We start from the raw sequence: 13,597 nt of genomic DNA, 5'->3' as shown, positions 1-13,597 counted from the left end.
TTTTTTTCAGTGAAACTGGTGGAAATGGCCTCTCACTGTAATGAAGTCTCAGTTTGTATACTAAGTAGGAGGAAAAAAAAATCAATATTATCATGAAAGTAGGTGAGGAATGTACTATAAAACATCGGAGGAGAGCAGGACTGTCACATGCCAGCTGACACTGCCTCGGTGCCTGCCACCTTTTCCCTGTCCTGTTAGCCATCCCGGGCACATTCATGCTTAGAAAGAAAAATTAGGAACAGTTTGGTGTTTAGGGTTTTTTTTTTTCGGATCTTTAAGAAGATAATTTATCTTACATTATTTAAAAAAAAGTTACACTTGAGGGCCCAAAGCAGTGACCCAGCAGCTGAAGTCCTCACCTTGAATACGCCATGCTAGGATCCCATATGGGCACCAGTTCCTATCCCAGTGGCCAGGCTTCCCATCCAGCTCTCTGCTTATGGCTTGGGAAGGCAGTTGAGGACGGCCCAAAGTCTTAGGACCCTGCGTCCCTGTGGGATACTCAGAAGAGGCTCTGGGCTCCTGGCTTCAGATCAGCTCAGTTCCAGCCGTTGCAGCCGCTTGGGGAGTGACTCATCGACAGAGGGTCTTCCTCTCTGTTTTGCTCCTCTATGTATACATCTGACTTTGCAACAAAAATAAAATAAATCTTTAAAAAAAGTTACACTTGAAATATAGTCCTAAAATTCACTTCATTATTTTTTTATTCTGTTTAGTTCAAGCAAATTATTCTATTTCTTTTAAGTATTTTGACAGAGGATACTTTAGTGTGTTTGTTTTACTATACTGCCAATTTAACTGTGAGACCATTGAATACTTTGTTTTCACCAAGGTTAATTTAGTTGATGAATTTTCTAAGTAAAAATCCAAAATAACTTTTAGAAAAAAAAGAAGGCTGAATTACGTATTGATTATAGTAAACCAAAGGGGTTTTACACACACACACACACACACACACACACACACACACGGTGTTTACTCTGTGTCTTAATGATAAACTCTCTTTCCTGGTTGGTCGGTAGTGTCATATTCACCTAGCTCATTAGTAGCAGGATGTTCTAAAATACACAAAGCCTCTGCAGGCTCATGTCAACAACCCTGATGAAATCCATCCCGAGATACCGTGCTACTATTTCGGGCTATGAGAGTGAATTCAGGTGGGTTTTTTTTCCTGAATTTGTGACTAATCTCAAAAATTAATTGTTGTTCCTATTCCACTGAGGAGGACTCTGTAGCCAGCAGCGGTTAGACAGTCAAGAGGGGTCCCTGTGGGCAGTGTAGTTACAGTGTGTGTGCCCATCCGCTATGCTAAGGTCACTATCAAAATGTAGGAAATCACCAAGGGCTGCAAATGTTAGAGACAGGAGGCGGGAGGCGCCTGAGAAGACGCCTGAGTCTGTGTGCAGGTCCCTCGGATGCATGTGCTCAGCTCCCAAGGTAGCGCCTGTGCGTCCCTCGCTCCTGCAAATGGTGCTGCGAAAATGGGACGACTCACCTTGAACCAATATCCTGGCACAATGGCATTTTCTCTGTTTAAGATGTGTTTATTTCTGAAAGTCAGAGTTAGAGAGAGGGAGACACAGCGAGAGAGACAGAGACAGAGAGGGAGGAGAGAGAGAGAGAGAGAGAGAGAGAGAGAGAGAGAGAGAGAGAATGAGAGAGACAGGGAGAAATGCTCCCATATGCTTCCAGGTAGCTAGATGGCCAGGGCTGGGTCACATCCAAAGCAGGATCCAGGAACTTCATCAGATGCGTCCGTGTGGGATGGAGGAGCCCAGACATTTGGACCACCGTGTTCCCAGGCTGGAAGCAGGGGCCTGGGTCCGAAGTAGAGCAGCCAAAGGAAAGAACCTGACATCTGAATGGGATGCCGGTATCACAGCAGCTTTGTGTGCTGTGCCACATCAGTGTCTCCTCCATTCTCTTTATTTTTGAGTATAAGCCTATGATGTGAGTAATATTCAATGGAAAATGAAAGGACAGTCAGGCTACAGAGTAAGAGAAATTTTAAGACAATGATCTAAAATAAATCTTCCTTTTATTTTCAAGCAGACATTTCTAAATTTTTGCAAGTGTCTTTTTCCTGGCAGTAGACAAGCAAGGAAATAATTTGAAGGGACTGGAAAATATTTTATTTTCTTTGCTAGATTTACATATACATTGGAAATTCTATTATGTAGTAAATAGCTTTATAGCTTACTTAACAAGAACAAAAAGAAAATTCTTAAATCTTTTATTACAGTACTACTGTATTACTGTGTATATGCTTATATGCACAAATATATACATGCCTATGAAGGCAGGTATAATCCTGCCATTTGCAAATCAGTTTATTTATTTCATCTCATACATTATTAATGATTTTTCCAAGGTAACAGCAAAGACAATTGATTTCTCATTCTAAGCTGCTTGTAAGACCAGGGACCTTTCTTAATTACATTCTGTCTCGCCAGCTCTTACTTTAAATGGCAGAAATTACTTAAGTCTAAGATGAAAAGCAACAGATTGGGGGGGTCCTGTGCTGTGCCCCATGAATTTAATGCTACATAATACAGTATGCAGATAAGAGACGCAGGGAAACCTTTGTTTTTCTCATTGCTGCCTTATTGCTGTATTTGGCACACTGGCGTTCCAGGGTAACCTGGCGTCAATGCTGCCCATGCCTGCTCTGGCTACGAGGCCACTGTGCTGCCCGGTTAGGATGGCCACTTGTACGGGTCAGCTTCGGTGACTTCTACAAGCTGCTGAACACTTTGCACAGAATCCTGTCCTTATCTTTAAAACTGGTCCTTTGTTATTTAAAGTCATCAGCACTACATTTTCAGGGTTAGGTTAACATTAAAACAATCTATAACAAGGTCTTATAGTTTGAGAGCAGCGTTTTGTTTTAGCATGATGTCATAGTAAAAAATAAACATATCCATATTCTCTGTGTTTCTCTAATGTAATGATTAATTACATTCACTTGTAGCATGTTCTATTTATTATGTCAAGTGCTTCATCTATCACATGAATAAAATATATGGTGGAACCACTAATAGATGTTTTAGATTCCTCCTGTACTCTGAATTCATTATATGCATTTGCAGCTTTGGGTAAGAAATGATAACGTAACTAAATCCCACTGAGAAGTGGTACATTTCAGAAATATATACTGCATGTCATAGCTAATAACTTAGGTAGCCCATAACGAAAAAGAACATTTTTGTTTATTGGCTATCTATCTTTCGATTCCTAGAAGATTGAGGTCATGTATTATTATGTGATTGATAGTCGTAGTCATAACATTTTAATTCAGGAATACTCTTCTCTTTATCTAAATAGTGTCCCGGCAAAACCTTCGGCGGGTTCGAGTCTACGAAGGACCTCCCTGATGATGTCATCACCTTCGCACGAAGCCACCCAGCCATGTTCAACCCCGTGTTTCCTCTGAACAACCGCCCCATAATGGTTAAGACCGATGTAAATTACCAGTTCACACAAATTGTAGTGGACCGAGTGGATGCAGAGGATGGCCAGTATGATGTCATGTTTATTGGAACAGGTAAACTTCGTAACTTCCGCTCCACGTTTTCTTTCTGTGATTAACTGATTAGGTATGCTAAGAACCAAAGAAATTTGTTATGGACTTTGAAAGTATGATGTACCTGTGATAAATGGCTAAAAGCCATAATATCGTATGATTATTAATGTGGTATATATTTAGACAATTTGAGGCATCGTAGTTTAAAATAAATTTCCTTTTCAAGGACAGGCTGGTAAATGTAATCAGGTAAAGTTCATCACTAGGTGAATAATCAGTGCTCTTGGTTCCTACTTGAATTGTAACTCTAGACTTTAGAACAAACATGTATGGCTCAAAACATGCCTGGAATTTTAAGGACAGTCACTAGTGGTTCCAGAATAAGTTCAGACAAAAGTACCTGAATTTTAAAATCATCATAGGATATAGATTATCTAGTAAATAAATACCCACCATAACATCCTTTTCAATGTTTCCAGCATTTAAGGAGAAGAGTAAGAAATTCATCAGAAAAACAACAAAATCGACTCCGTAGAACTATCACATACATTCCTATAGATATTTAGTAGTATGTTTTTTACTTACTCCATGTATAGGAGCAAAATTTTTGCAGATAGATTTTCAGAATGAATTTCATCCTTATTATGATATGTTGTTTGCACCCTCCTCCTTTTTAATAATAATACTGTTTATCAAAGCACCAGTTACAAATCTGAAGCTTGCTACTTAGGGTCAAATTCCAAGGTAATAAATTCCTAGTCTCCATTAACGTTGTTAAGAGACATAAATCAGCGGGACAGAATGAGTGCTCCACCCAAACCTTGTATAATAACATTTATTTTCCCTTGGGAAGAACCAGGGGGAAAAAGCATTAACCATGAAGAGAAACAAACAAACAAAAATGTCATTAACTACACCAAATGGCAACTTTGCCAAGTGCCTCCAGGACCTGAGATGAAGTTGTGAGCTCCTGTGCTATCCGGTGTAAGGATGTCAGGCTCTGAGCAACGCCTTAGTCTCTCAGGCAGAGGAAGGTTTCTGTGTCAAATCAACGGGTCCCGTTGAGATCCATGGTTTCAGAGAAGCCAATGTGCTGCCAGTATCAACTCGGGCTATAAATACCTTTCAAAATTACGTATTATTTAATGTCAAATTATAGCAGAACCTCTCTGCAGAGTACCTAACTTTGCTCACTTACCTTTTCTTCCACTTGGTGAGAAGTGCTTGACTCAGTTACAGAACAGAGCCTGCCTCGGGGTGTCAAACTCCAGAAACCCCGTCCTGAGCTTTGCAGCCCCCTCTCGGACTTAACCTGTCTTTCAGGGCACCAGCCCTGTGGACATGTTGCATGTCTAAAGATGTGGATGGCTCTGTGCCAGTCCAGGCCAGGGTCATCTGTCAGCAAAGTAAATTGATTACAGTAATTTTATCTTTTAACTAAGTTACACATCATAGCATATTGATCCTCGTTGAGTAATCTGATGCAGTTTGTGAGAAATTGTTTGAAATACTACTCGGGAAAGCTTGATCCGGAGCAGAGATAAAGTGGTGTTTGGGGTACTGGAGACCCTATCAGAGGCCCAGAGCAGATTAACCTCCTTTTCCTTTAATCTTTTAGTGTTATGAGTAGCCTAAGGTCCTGTAAACACAGAAGGACCCTCTTAACGGAGGGCCCCTTTCTTTGCGAGGAATAAACGAGCCACCTTTCTTGATTGTGCATCGGACATCATGTTGGTGCCTTGAAAAATGGGTATCAATGCTATTGAATTATTGAACTACTCTTCTGTTTTAGCTCATTCTTTGCGGGAAAACTTTGCTTCACAAATAATCGGTCTGTTAAGCTAGACCAAAAGGAACCAATTTAAGCCTAATAGAATTGAATGAGGATCTGGAATGTAGAAGAGTCCAGTTTTGAACATCCTGAGGCTGTCTGTGTTCTTCCTTCAGATGACAGGGACAGTCATGTAGGGCTGGGATATGAATGTCTTAACCCACCCCAGGCAAATTCTTCTTGAAACAGTTTGCCTCTAAGAACAGTGAAAACTAGGGGGGAAATAAGTTTGAAATCTCTGTAAAATGTATTCCGTTTGTTTCTATAATTTAGAATACTAATTGTTAATTGTCTTGAATGCTCTGAAGTTGCTTACCCAATTCCTACATTATGGAAAAGCTACTCTAATAAGTACTCTGCCGTCTTTTGAGGAATCAGGTTGTTGTCATTTCTCACTTGCTGGCCACGGAGTGGTCCCTCAGGGCCTCCGACGGCTGCAGGCTTCCAGGTGATGGCTGAGAGCACAGCCTCACAACCCTGACCTCTGGGGCCGCAAGGCATTGCTTGCATTTCACACGTACACTTAGCCTTTCTGCTCTACCTGGTTTCATAATAAAAGTGGGAAAACCTGCTGTGTCAAGCTGTGCTTATGTTTTTTTCCTGAGACACCTGAGGTGAGGGATTGGTTTTTAATAACAACAAAATTGTTCATCTCAACCAGCCAAAGCTCTGTTATCTGCTTCATGATAAAAATTTCCTCAAACCTAATAGGTTTTTCTAATTCATTGATTTATCTTATAAGATAGTCTTTAAAGTTTGTCTAGTTGCACAGATATAAGTGTGAATAGGCCTTTTACTGGGACTTGAACAAAAACATCAATAACAAACCGAGGTCTAAATGTTCTTTGTGGGCAAATTTGATTACACCCATCAACACCCAACTTTAATCTGTAATCTTCTCTTTTCCTTTCAAAGATGTTGGGACCGTTCTTAAAGTAGTTTCAATTCCTAAAGAGACTTGGCATGATTTAGAAGAAGTTCTGCTGGAAGAAATGACAGTTTTTCAGGTGAGTACTGCTTAATTTCAAGTGTCAACAGGTTGGGTTGTACGACTTTCCCCCAGGACAGCTGCACACTGAAGTTGGTATGCAGAGGCAGGCTAGCCGGCCCTCCTAATTAGCTTGTCAATTAGAAAGCCAGACACTAGTCAAAATAAACCCTGAAACTTTCAATGCTAGTTAGACCTAAAAATGTAAAGAAATATATTCCTGGCTCATAGTCTGTTTTCTCAATGATAAAACAGATGATTTACAGTTTATATTATTTATGTAAGTTACCTCAGTGAGTAAAGGCTGTCCCACTACTTAACCCCCTCCCCTATATTTTATGGGGCAGTTGTGGCCATGTAACTTCCAAGGATATGTTCTGGGCAACACTTTCAGAATAATAGAGTAAGGGGGCTCTTCCAATCACTCAGTCATTTTAAGGACTAATCACTCATGGTTTTCATCGTATATTCTTAAGAAAATCATTTGCTAAAAGTGCATCATCAGTAGCAAATTCGTTCCAGATTCCTAGACTGTGAACTTTGGAAATAGACAGTTAGCCCTTGTCCTGAGGCACAGGCGGCCAGGTCTGTCTGGAGGGTGGAGGAGCCCGGAGGAGAAGCGGTACGATCTGTGGGCAGGGGACGGCAGGGATCTAGGGTTCTCTGACAAACCCACTGCACAGGCTGTGTCTTCTGTAAGCTGGTGTCATGGAAGTGGTTTCAGTTGTAGCATTTCTAGATATAAATTGTTTATGAAATATGGCAAGAAATTGGGTTTCTATGGAAGATATGATTTAAATGTCTGATTTAAATTTTTGATGAAAAGAGCAAAGCTATATTGAGACATTTATAGTGCAAAGCAAAGCTGGATTAGAAGAAGTTCATGAACAGGGAAATGGGAACAGACAGGAGTTTATCTCACAGCTTCACATGATCCCATGTAGCCCACCTGTGCCTCAACTAGCCCATCTATAAAATGAAGAAACTGAACTAAAATGTCCAGTCTAGTCCATGTTGAATGGTGGACAAAGGTTTCCTGAGACTTCGCTTCGCCCCCTAGATTTATGCCAGGATAGGCATTTGCTCTCATTATAGTATTTTAAATACGATGTGCAAGCTCCAAACGTATATCCATTCATTTAAAATTATGACTAGCCCTGAAACATTTCACTGCTAGATTGTGACATAGACATTTGATTAATAATCAACTAAACTATGTTCTGGTAGAAAGAGTTGACAGTTGTGTTTGGAACATTTGACACGTCCTCCTGAGCTTCCCCATCAGTAAAACTGAGAGTGTCACCCAGAGACGTGGAAGAACTGGAGGAGACCTACGTCACACACTGGGAACAGTAACAGACCCTGGAGTCAGCAGAGTGTGGCTAACATAATTTTGTTGTTTCAATTCAGCTATGTTTTAATAGCCTTTCCTACTTATTCTTAATTCAACTCTTTAAAGTAAAAAAAATCATAATTCTATTACTATTTTTCTTTTTCAAGTCAATCACTTAGGCCTAATTTTGTTTATGTCTGGTATAGAGTATTGACTAATTTCTATCATCTACCATGCCCTGTAAATCACCTCACTGGGCAAACACACTGCTACTTCAGCCAGCAAATTAAAGACACAATTATCCAGATGGACTGTGCTAACTACCATGGAGCCCACTTAGATTTAGCAAAGAAATTAGAGGAGTGGGTGCAAAAATTGGTGTCTCCTATCCATTGCTGGACTCCCAGAGCCTAAGGCACCTTCTCAACCGATGCTCTTCAGCTGAGTAAATGACTCAGGACCACTGTGACACGTGCAGGTGCAGTTACCCAGTAACTCTGCTACTGTGAGAACCTAATTCTCTCTAGACCCTCTTTCTTTCAGGACTCCTTGGCAGATTCGCCTGCCACCATCATACATTACCAAGATGGGGTTCATTTATTCATTCAGTGGGAAATAAATATATATTCATAGCTGACGCAGCCGCAGCACAGTGCTGAGTGTTCTGTGAACTATGAACATGGACCTTGGCCTCATCCAGGCTACATCCCCTCTGTTACATGCTGTACTTTCACAGGTTTAATTTATTGTTAGTATGGTCAAACTTTACTTTGTGAAAGTGTATTACGTTAGGCCATGACACTTTAAAAGTAATTTGTTTTTTGTGAACACACGTAATTGGTAGTGTTGCTGTCATCTGTATAATTTTTATTCTCCATATTCAGAAGCTTTAAGTGTGCTTTTCCTCTCATCTATATTCCTCTATAAAAGATATCAATATGAAAGATGTAAATTTAGGCTATCCTATTGAATGACTTACCTAAATTCTGAGATGTGAAAGCCAGCAATCATGCAAGTTCAAATGTTCAATATCTAGTAGGTTTTGCTAATATTTTGCAGTGTCCACAGAACTACACCATCAACTGTATGTCCAGCACAGATTGACATGGGTGTGGTGTGTAAGATCCAGGAGAAAGTCCCTAACCATTCAGTTTAGGTAGGCAGCGTCTTACTGCAGCTGAAGGATTGGATGCCAATCTAAAATGTCATAAACAAGTTATTAGTGACATGGAGAGCGTCTCCTTCCGTGGAACGCTGTTGGGCTCTCCCCCTGTCCTGTGTTATGTGTTACTGTCATTGTCACTTCTCTGCACTCAAGTAGACACAAACATATTTGGGCAGAGTTTAGAGAAATATTTACTTTCAGCATTCTATTCTATCAGGCAAAGTTCATGCATATATTGTGGTAGAGCAATTGGAATATTTCACTGTCAAACTTTGTTTAATTTTGCAGTGGTAAGGGGGAAATCCCACAACACATTAAATTGATGCAGCCAGATAGATTAACAGCAGGGAAATGCTGCAGTTTCTGATGTCTTCAATTTTAATTGCACAAACCATTCCATTTCAAATAAAATACAATTTAAAAACCTCCACATGAGCCTCCAGGACAGTTGACTGAATCCTAGATGAGACGCACATTTAGGGTCAGGACAGTATGTGAGATTCCTGGAGTCTGTTTTTTTTCTTTTAAAGGCATTTGATGTTAACCAGCCAGATAATTGCACTGTTGCCACTTCTGTGAAACTGTGATTATGATGTGCCTTTCTACACTGAATAGCAAAGGCTCATATACATTACTGAGTTCAAGCCACAGTTATGCCCACTGCCATGCTAAGGTGTTAGGCCAGTCACGGAACAGAACAGTGGTGTTTATTGTATCAAAGTTACTTTTATTCTGGATCGAATCTCAATCAGAGTACAGTTATATAAATATTCCTTGTTGTGGAGGAATCCACCATGGTGGGAGGGTTTGGGGAGGGGTGGGGAGAACCCAAGTATCTATGTAACTGTGTCACATAATACAATGTAATTAATGAAGTTAAATAATAAATAATTAAAAATAAATAAATAAATAAATAAATATTCCTTGTTAATAAAGCTTCTCCTTTTAGAATAAAAATTTTAATCAATAAGAACTAACACAATACTATTACTGAAAAGACTTGATTTGACATTAAATATTCAAATCAGCCTGAGCAGATAGAAACTTCCATCCGGGTCTGACTTGTGTGTATAATTCGGACGAGATTGACTGGGTGTTGCTGGGCACGTTTGGTCCATCAGGCCTGAGTTCCGTCATGTGATGAGGAAGACTGTAATGAGCATTTCCTTTGCAGTCATTTTGTTCTCGATTAAACTTAGCACTAAACAGTAGTTACCACTAAGTAGTTACACAAATGAAAATCTTGACTAAAATGTTTGAACATTCTGTATCTATGCCTTCTTTTTCCATGCTTTGCAGAGGATTGAAAAAGGCTGACATGTGCTGCTTTGCCTTAACTGGTCAGCGAGCCGTTTTCTTTCCAGTCCGGTGGAGGAGGGCTTTGCTGCTGAGTAGAGCCAAGTGTTACATCAAGTTACAATGCACTCAGGACAATGGGCTTTATTTATAGTCCTATTGACTGCAAAGGATTGCAAGGCGGTTACATCAATGACACATGCGTTTTGAACCCAATTTATGCAATATTCTGTGAACAGCTGAGCAAACAAATGAGGGAGTTTAATTTTCATTCAAATGTAAAGCATAATTGATGCTTTCCAAAACCCCATCTATTAGCTCATTCTGAGGGAGCATCCATGTGTTTAGCATCCAGTGAGCTGTGTCAGAATCGCCTGGGATCAGCAGGTTCAAAAGCTTTGCAAGTGCAAAAGTTTAATAAGAACTAGATTAAAATATCTGGAAAAATATGGTAAATTAGAGTCATAGACGATCTTGAAAAGATGCAAGGTTTTTAATTTCATTTTTACTTGAACACCAATTAAACTTGCAATTGAAACCAGTTTCATGAAAAAAATGCTTATGAAGCTGCATCTGTTTTAAATGGAAGTCATTCCCACCGCTAGCTATTTCTCAGAAAAAAATATAGCTTATTTAAATGTATGTCATCTTAATATATTGTCTATTAAAATTCAACCTCAGGCAGCATATACCACATGTTATTCCAAACTGTTATTAATTTCCTAGTCTAAATAATAAATAAAGTTCCTTTAATTAAGGAATTCTAAGATTTTCATTTAAGATTGTTGAAATCGTAACACGACACAGTGACCTCTGGTGGGCGTCGGAGTTTGCTTTATGTTTCATATGTCTTCTATAAAACCATTCCGTTTCTTTAGCTTTCTAAATATTTGGGTTTTATTTTGTCAATGACGATGAAATATATGAATATTAGGTTCATTTGCTAAAGGGTTGTGCACAAAGTTAACTTCCCCTCGAATTCCATGAGCGGTGAGTCTGTGTGGACCTAGGAGATGGTTTCCTGGCACCCTGGTTGTGGCATGTGCTGCCTGGGAAGCTGCATGAAGTTAGCTCTTACAGTCTGTCAGTCAGACTGATGCAATGAAAGAAATTGCCATAAGAAGTATTATTCCTAACTTTGAAAGACTTTTTGATTCATTGATTCCAGAATTGTACAAACCTAAGTAAAATCTTCTGCTTTGCCTTTTTGAAGCTGAGCATCTTGGATACTGTGTCCCTTTGAAGATCGCATCTCTGCAGACAGTGCAGGAACTCGTCACTATTGTCACAGTTGTCTGATGATCAATAATTCCCGTAAAGAAACACATAAATTCATTTCAGTCACTTAACTGTAAAAATGAAAAAAAAAATTATTGTATACCCTGATCGGCATGTCTCATTCGGGTCCCACGCAGGTTGCCTTCGGTGCTTTGGAAAGCCTGTTCTTGGCTGGGTCATCATGTTTGGAGGGGGAGATTTGCAATCCTGAACACACCAGGGAGTTGGGGAGATAACAGGGGCTGCTGAGCCTTTCAGGACAAGCAGGCAGCCAGCAAAGGACAGTGCAGAGGAGGTGGCCAGAGAAACCACACCCACTAGGAATGGCTGAAGGATGAGAAGACTGTGACAGAGGCTGATTAAAAAAAAACACAGGGAGAACCCCCAGGTGTGAGAGGATTGAGTAGCTGGAGCGTCAGGAAGACGTAAGAGGTCAACCGGTCAACCGTGCCACATTGGATGGCCAATGCCAGAGGCAGGGCTGGAGAAGCCTTCAGCAGTGTGGGGTTGAGTGTCATTTCTGCTTCTAAGGAAGGCGATTTCCTCCTCAGTGGGAGGACACAGCATAGGCTCAGAGGGCCTCAAAGGAGAGATGATCAAGAATGGAGTAGGAGATTGGCTTGAAACAGTCCCAGCTAAGCTGTGAGGATCCAGGAAAGACCATGTAGGATGGGCATCTGGATCTCAGACAAGTCCATGGGGTGAGGCAGGGAGAGGGCAGAAAGCAGGACTTGACAGAGAATTCGTTTGTTCATTTCATAAACGTTGACTGAAACCTGTCGATGCCAGGTACGACTCTAGGTGCTAGAGGTATGACAGTAACTGAAGCATCCGACATCCCTGGCGCAGAGGGAGCTAATGACTAAGTCGCCCCCGCCCCTGGGCCTCGCCTCTGCCTTTTGCCATCTCCCCAACACCCTCCCTGAGCCCAGGTGAAAGCAAATGATTTGCAGTCGGGCTTGCATGAACTGAGCAACCCAGGAGCACCCAGCAGGTACTGGGATGTGAATGTCCGCTCTTGCAAGTCTAATTGGATAATTCTGAACGTCATTGCCTGTTCTCGGATTTCCTCTAACTGGTGACTTACATAGCGCGAATTTTTTTATTGACTTTCTTACCTTCCTCCCAACCCTCACTCCTGCTCAGTCCCTACAAACAAGATCCTACCTCAGACTGCGTGGGGTGTGGAGGCGACAAGACACACATGGTTGCATAAACCGGCGTGGGAGATAGTCCCCCAAAATCCATTAAAATGCATATTATCAAAATACCCTTCATGACACCAAATTATTTGCACCAGAATAATTGTACCTTTGAATTTCTCCATAAAATTTTTGAACTACTCCTGTGTATGGTGTGTGTGTGTGTGTGTGTGTGTGTGTATGAGAGAGATTTACAAAGTGCTTTCTGTGTACCCATGTGAACTGTTTGATCTTTCAACAACCCCGTTAGGGAGGCACCTTTACTCTTGAAGTTGGGGAAATCGATTTACGAAGAGTGCATATGCCTTGCCTACTAGCACACATCTGGCAGGACAGACACAACTGAGGGTGATTCAGTTTGGCTCGAGTCCAGTTCTGTTTACTTTCTTCAGGGCTCAGCCTCAGCCCCCAGTGAGGTGACCACCTTGTTGTTCCTCAGCTCCTTCCTCATTCCCAGCGATGCGCTCAGCACCCTTCTGCTGAGATAAAAGTCAGGGGCCCAATCAGATGAGAGGATCTATAAAAAAAATGTAAGATTATGCGTGCAGGTGTGTGGACTATTGGTGGTCTGCATTCATCCAAGGGCAGAACTGGTTTATGCCAGTCCACCTGGGCAGCTGAGCAGCTCTGGTTTTTACAGTAAAAACCTGTGCTGGGTCATTCCCTAGCTCTCACTCCCTGTCTATACTAGCCTTTGATGGACATTGCAGAGATATGTAGGGCTCTGTGCATGAAACAGGCACTTTAATAAAAACGAACTCCTCTCATGCCAACTGAGCTTTTGTAGTCCTTGATAGCTGGGAGGTGGCATGAGAGCCTTAGCTCTCCTTGGCGCTGTCATGAGCTGACCTGCCACTGGTGGCTAAGCCCCAGTGATCTCCAGTGCAAATAAACACTTTCACAGAACACCAAGAGAGGGACACCCCAACCCTATGATGGATCAAGGCAAAACCAAAACCATTCGTTTATTAAGTCTGAACA

General features: G+C 41.1%; 1 protein-coding gene across 1 annotated transcript in view; it reads left to right on the top strand.

Moving 5' to 3' along the window:
* The window catches only part of SEMA3A (semaphorin 3A), a 182,968-nt gene that overhangs the window by 146,659 nt on the left and 22,712 nt on the right, over positions 1-13,597 (top strand). Inside the window, exons 11-12 of the mRNA XM_058678270.1 lie at positions 3,325-3,544; positions 6,270-6,361. Of these exons, the coding sequence (XP_058534253.1) occupies positions 3,325-3,544; positions 6,270-6,361 (312 nt within the window). The remainder of the gene's footprint in view (positions 1-3,324; positions 3,545-6,269; positions 6,362-13,597) is intronic.

This window comes from Ochotona princeps, chromosome 20 (genome assembly GCF_030435755.1).
Source record: "Ochotona princeps isolate mOchPri1 chromosome 20, mOchPri1.hap1, whole genome shotgun sequence".
In the NCBI taxonomy this organism is placed as follows: domain Eukaryota; kingdom Metazoa; phylum Chordata; class Mammalia; order Lagomorpha; family Ochotonidae; genus Ochotona; species Ochotona princeps.
The sequence above is the reverse complement of the archived record's forward strand: the minus strand, read 5'-3'. Positions and strand labels throughout refer to the sequence as shown.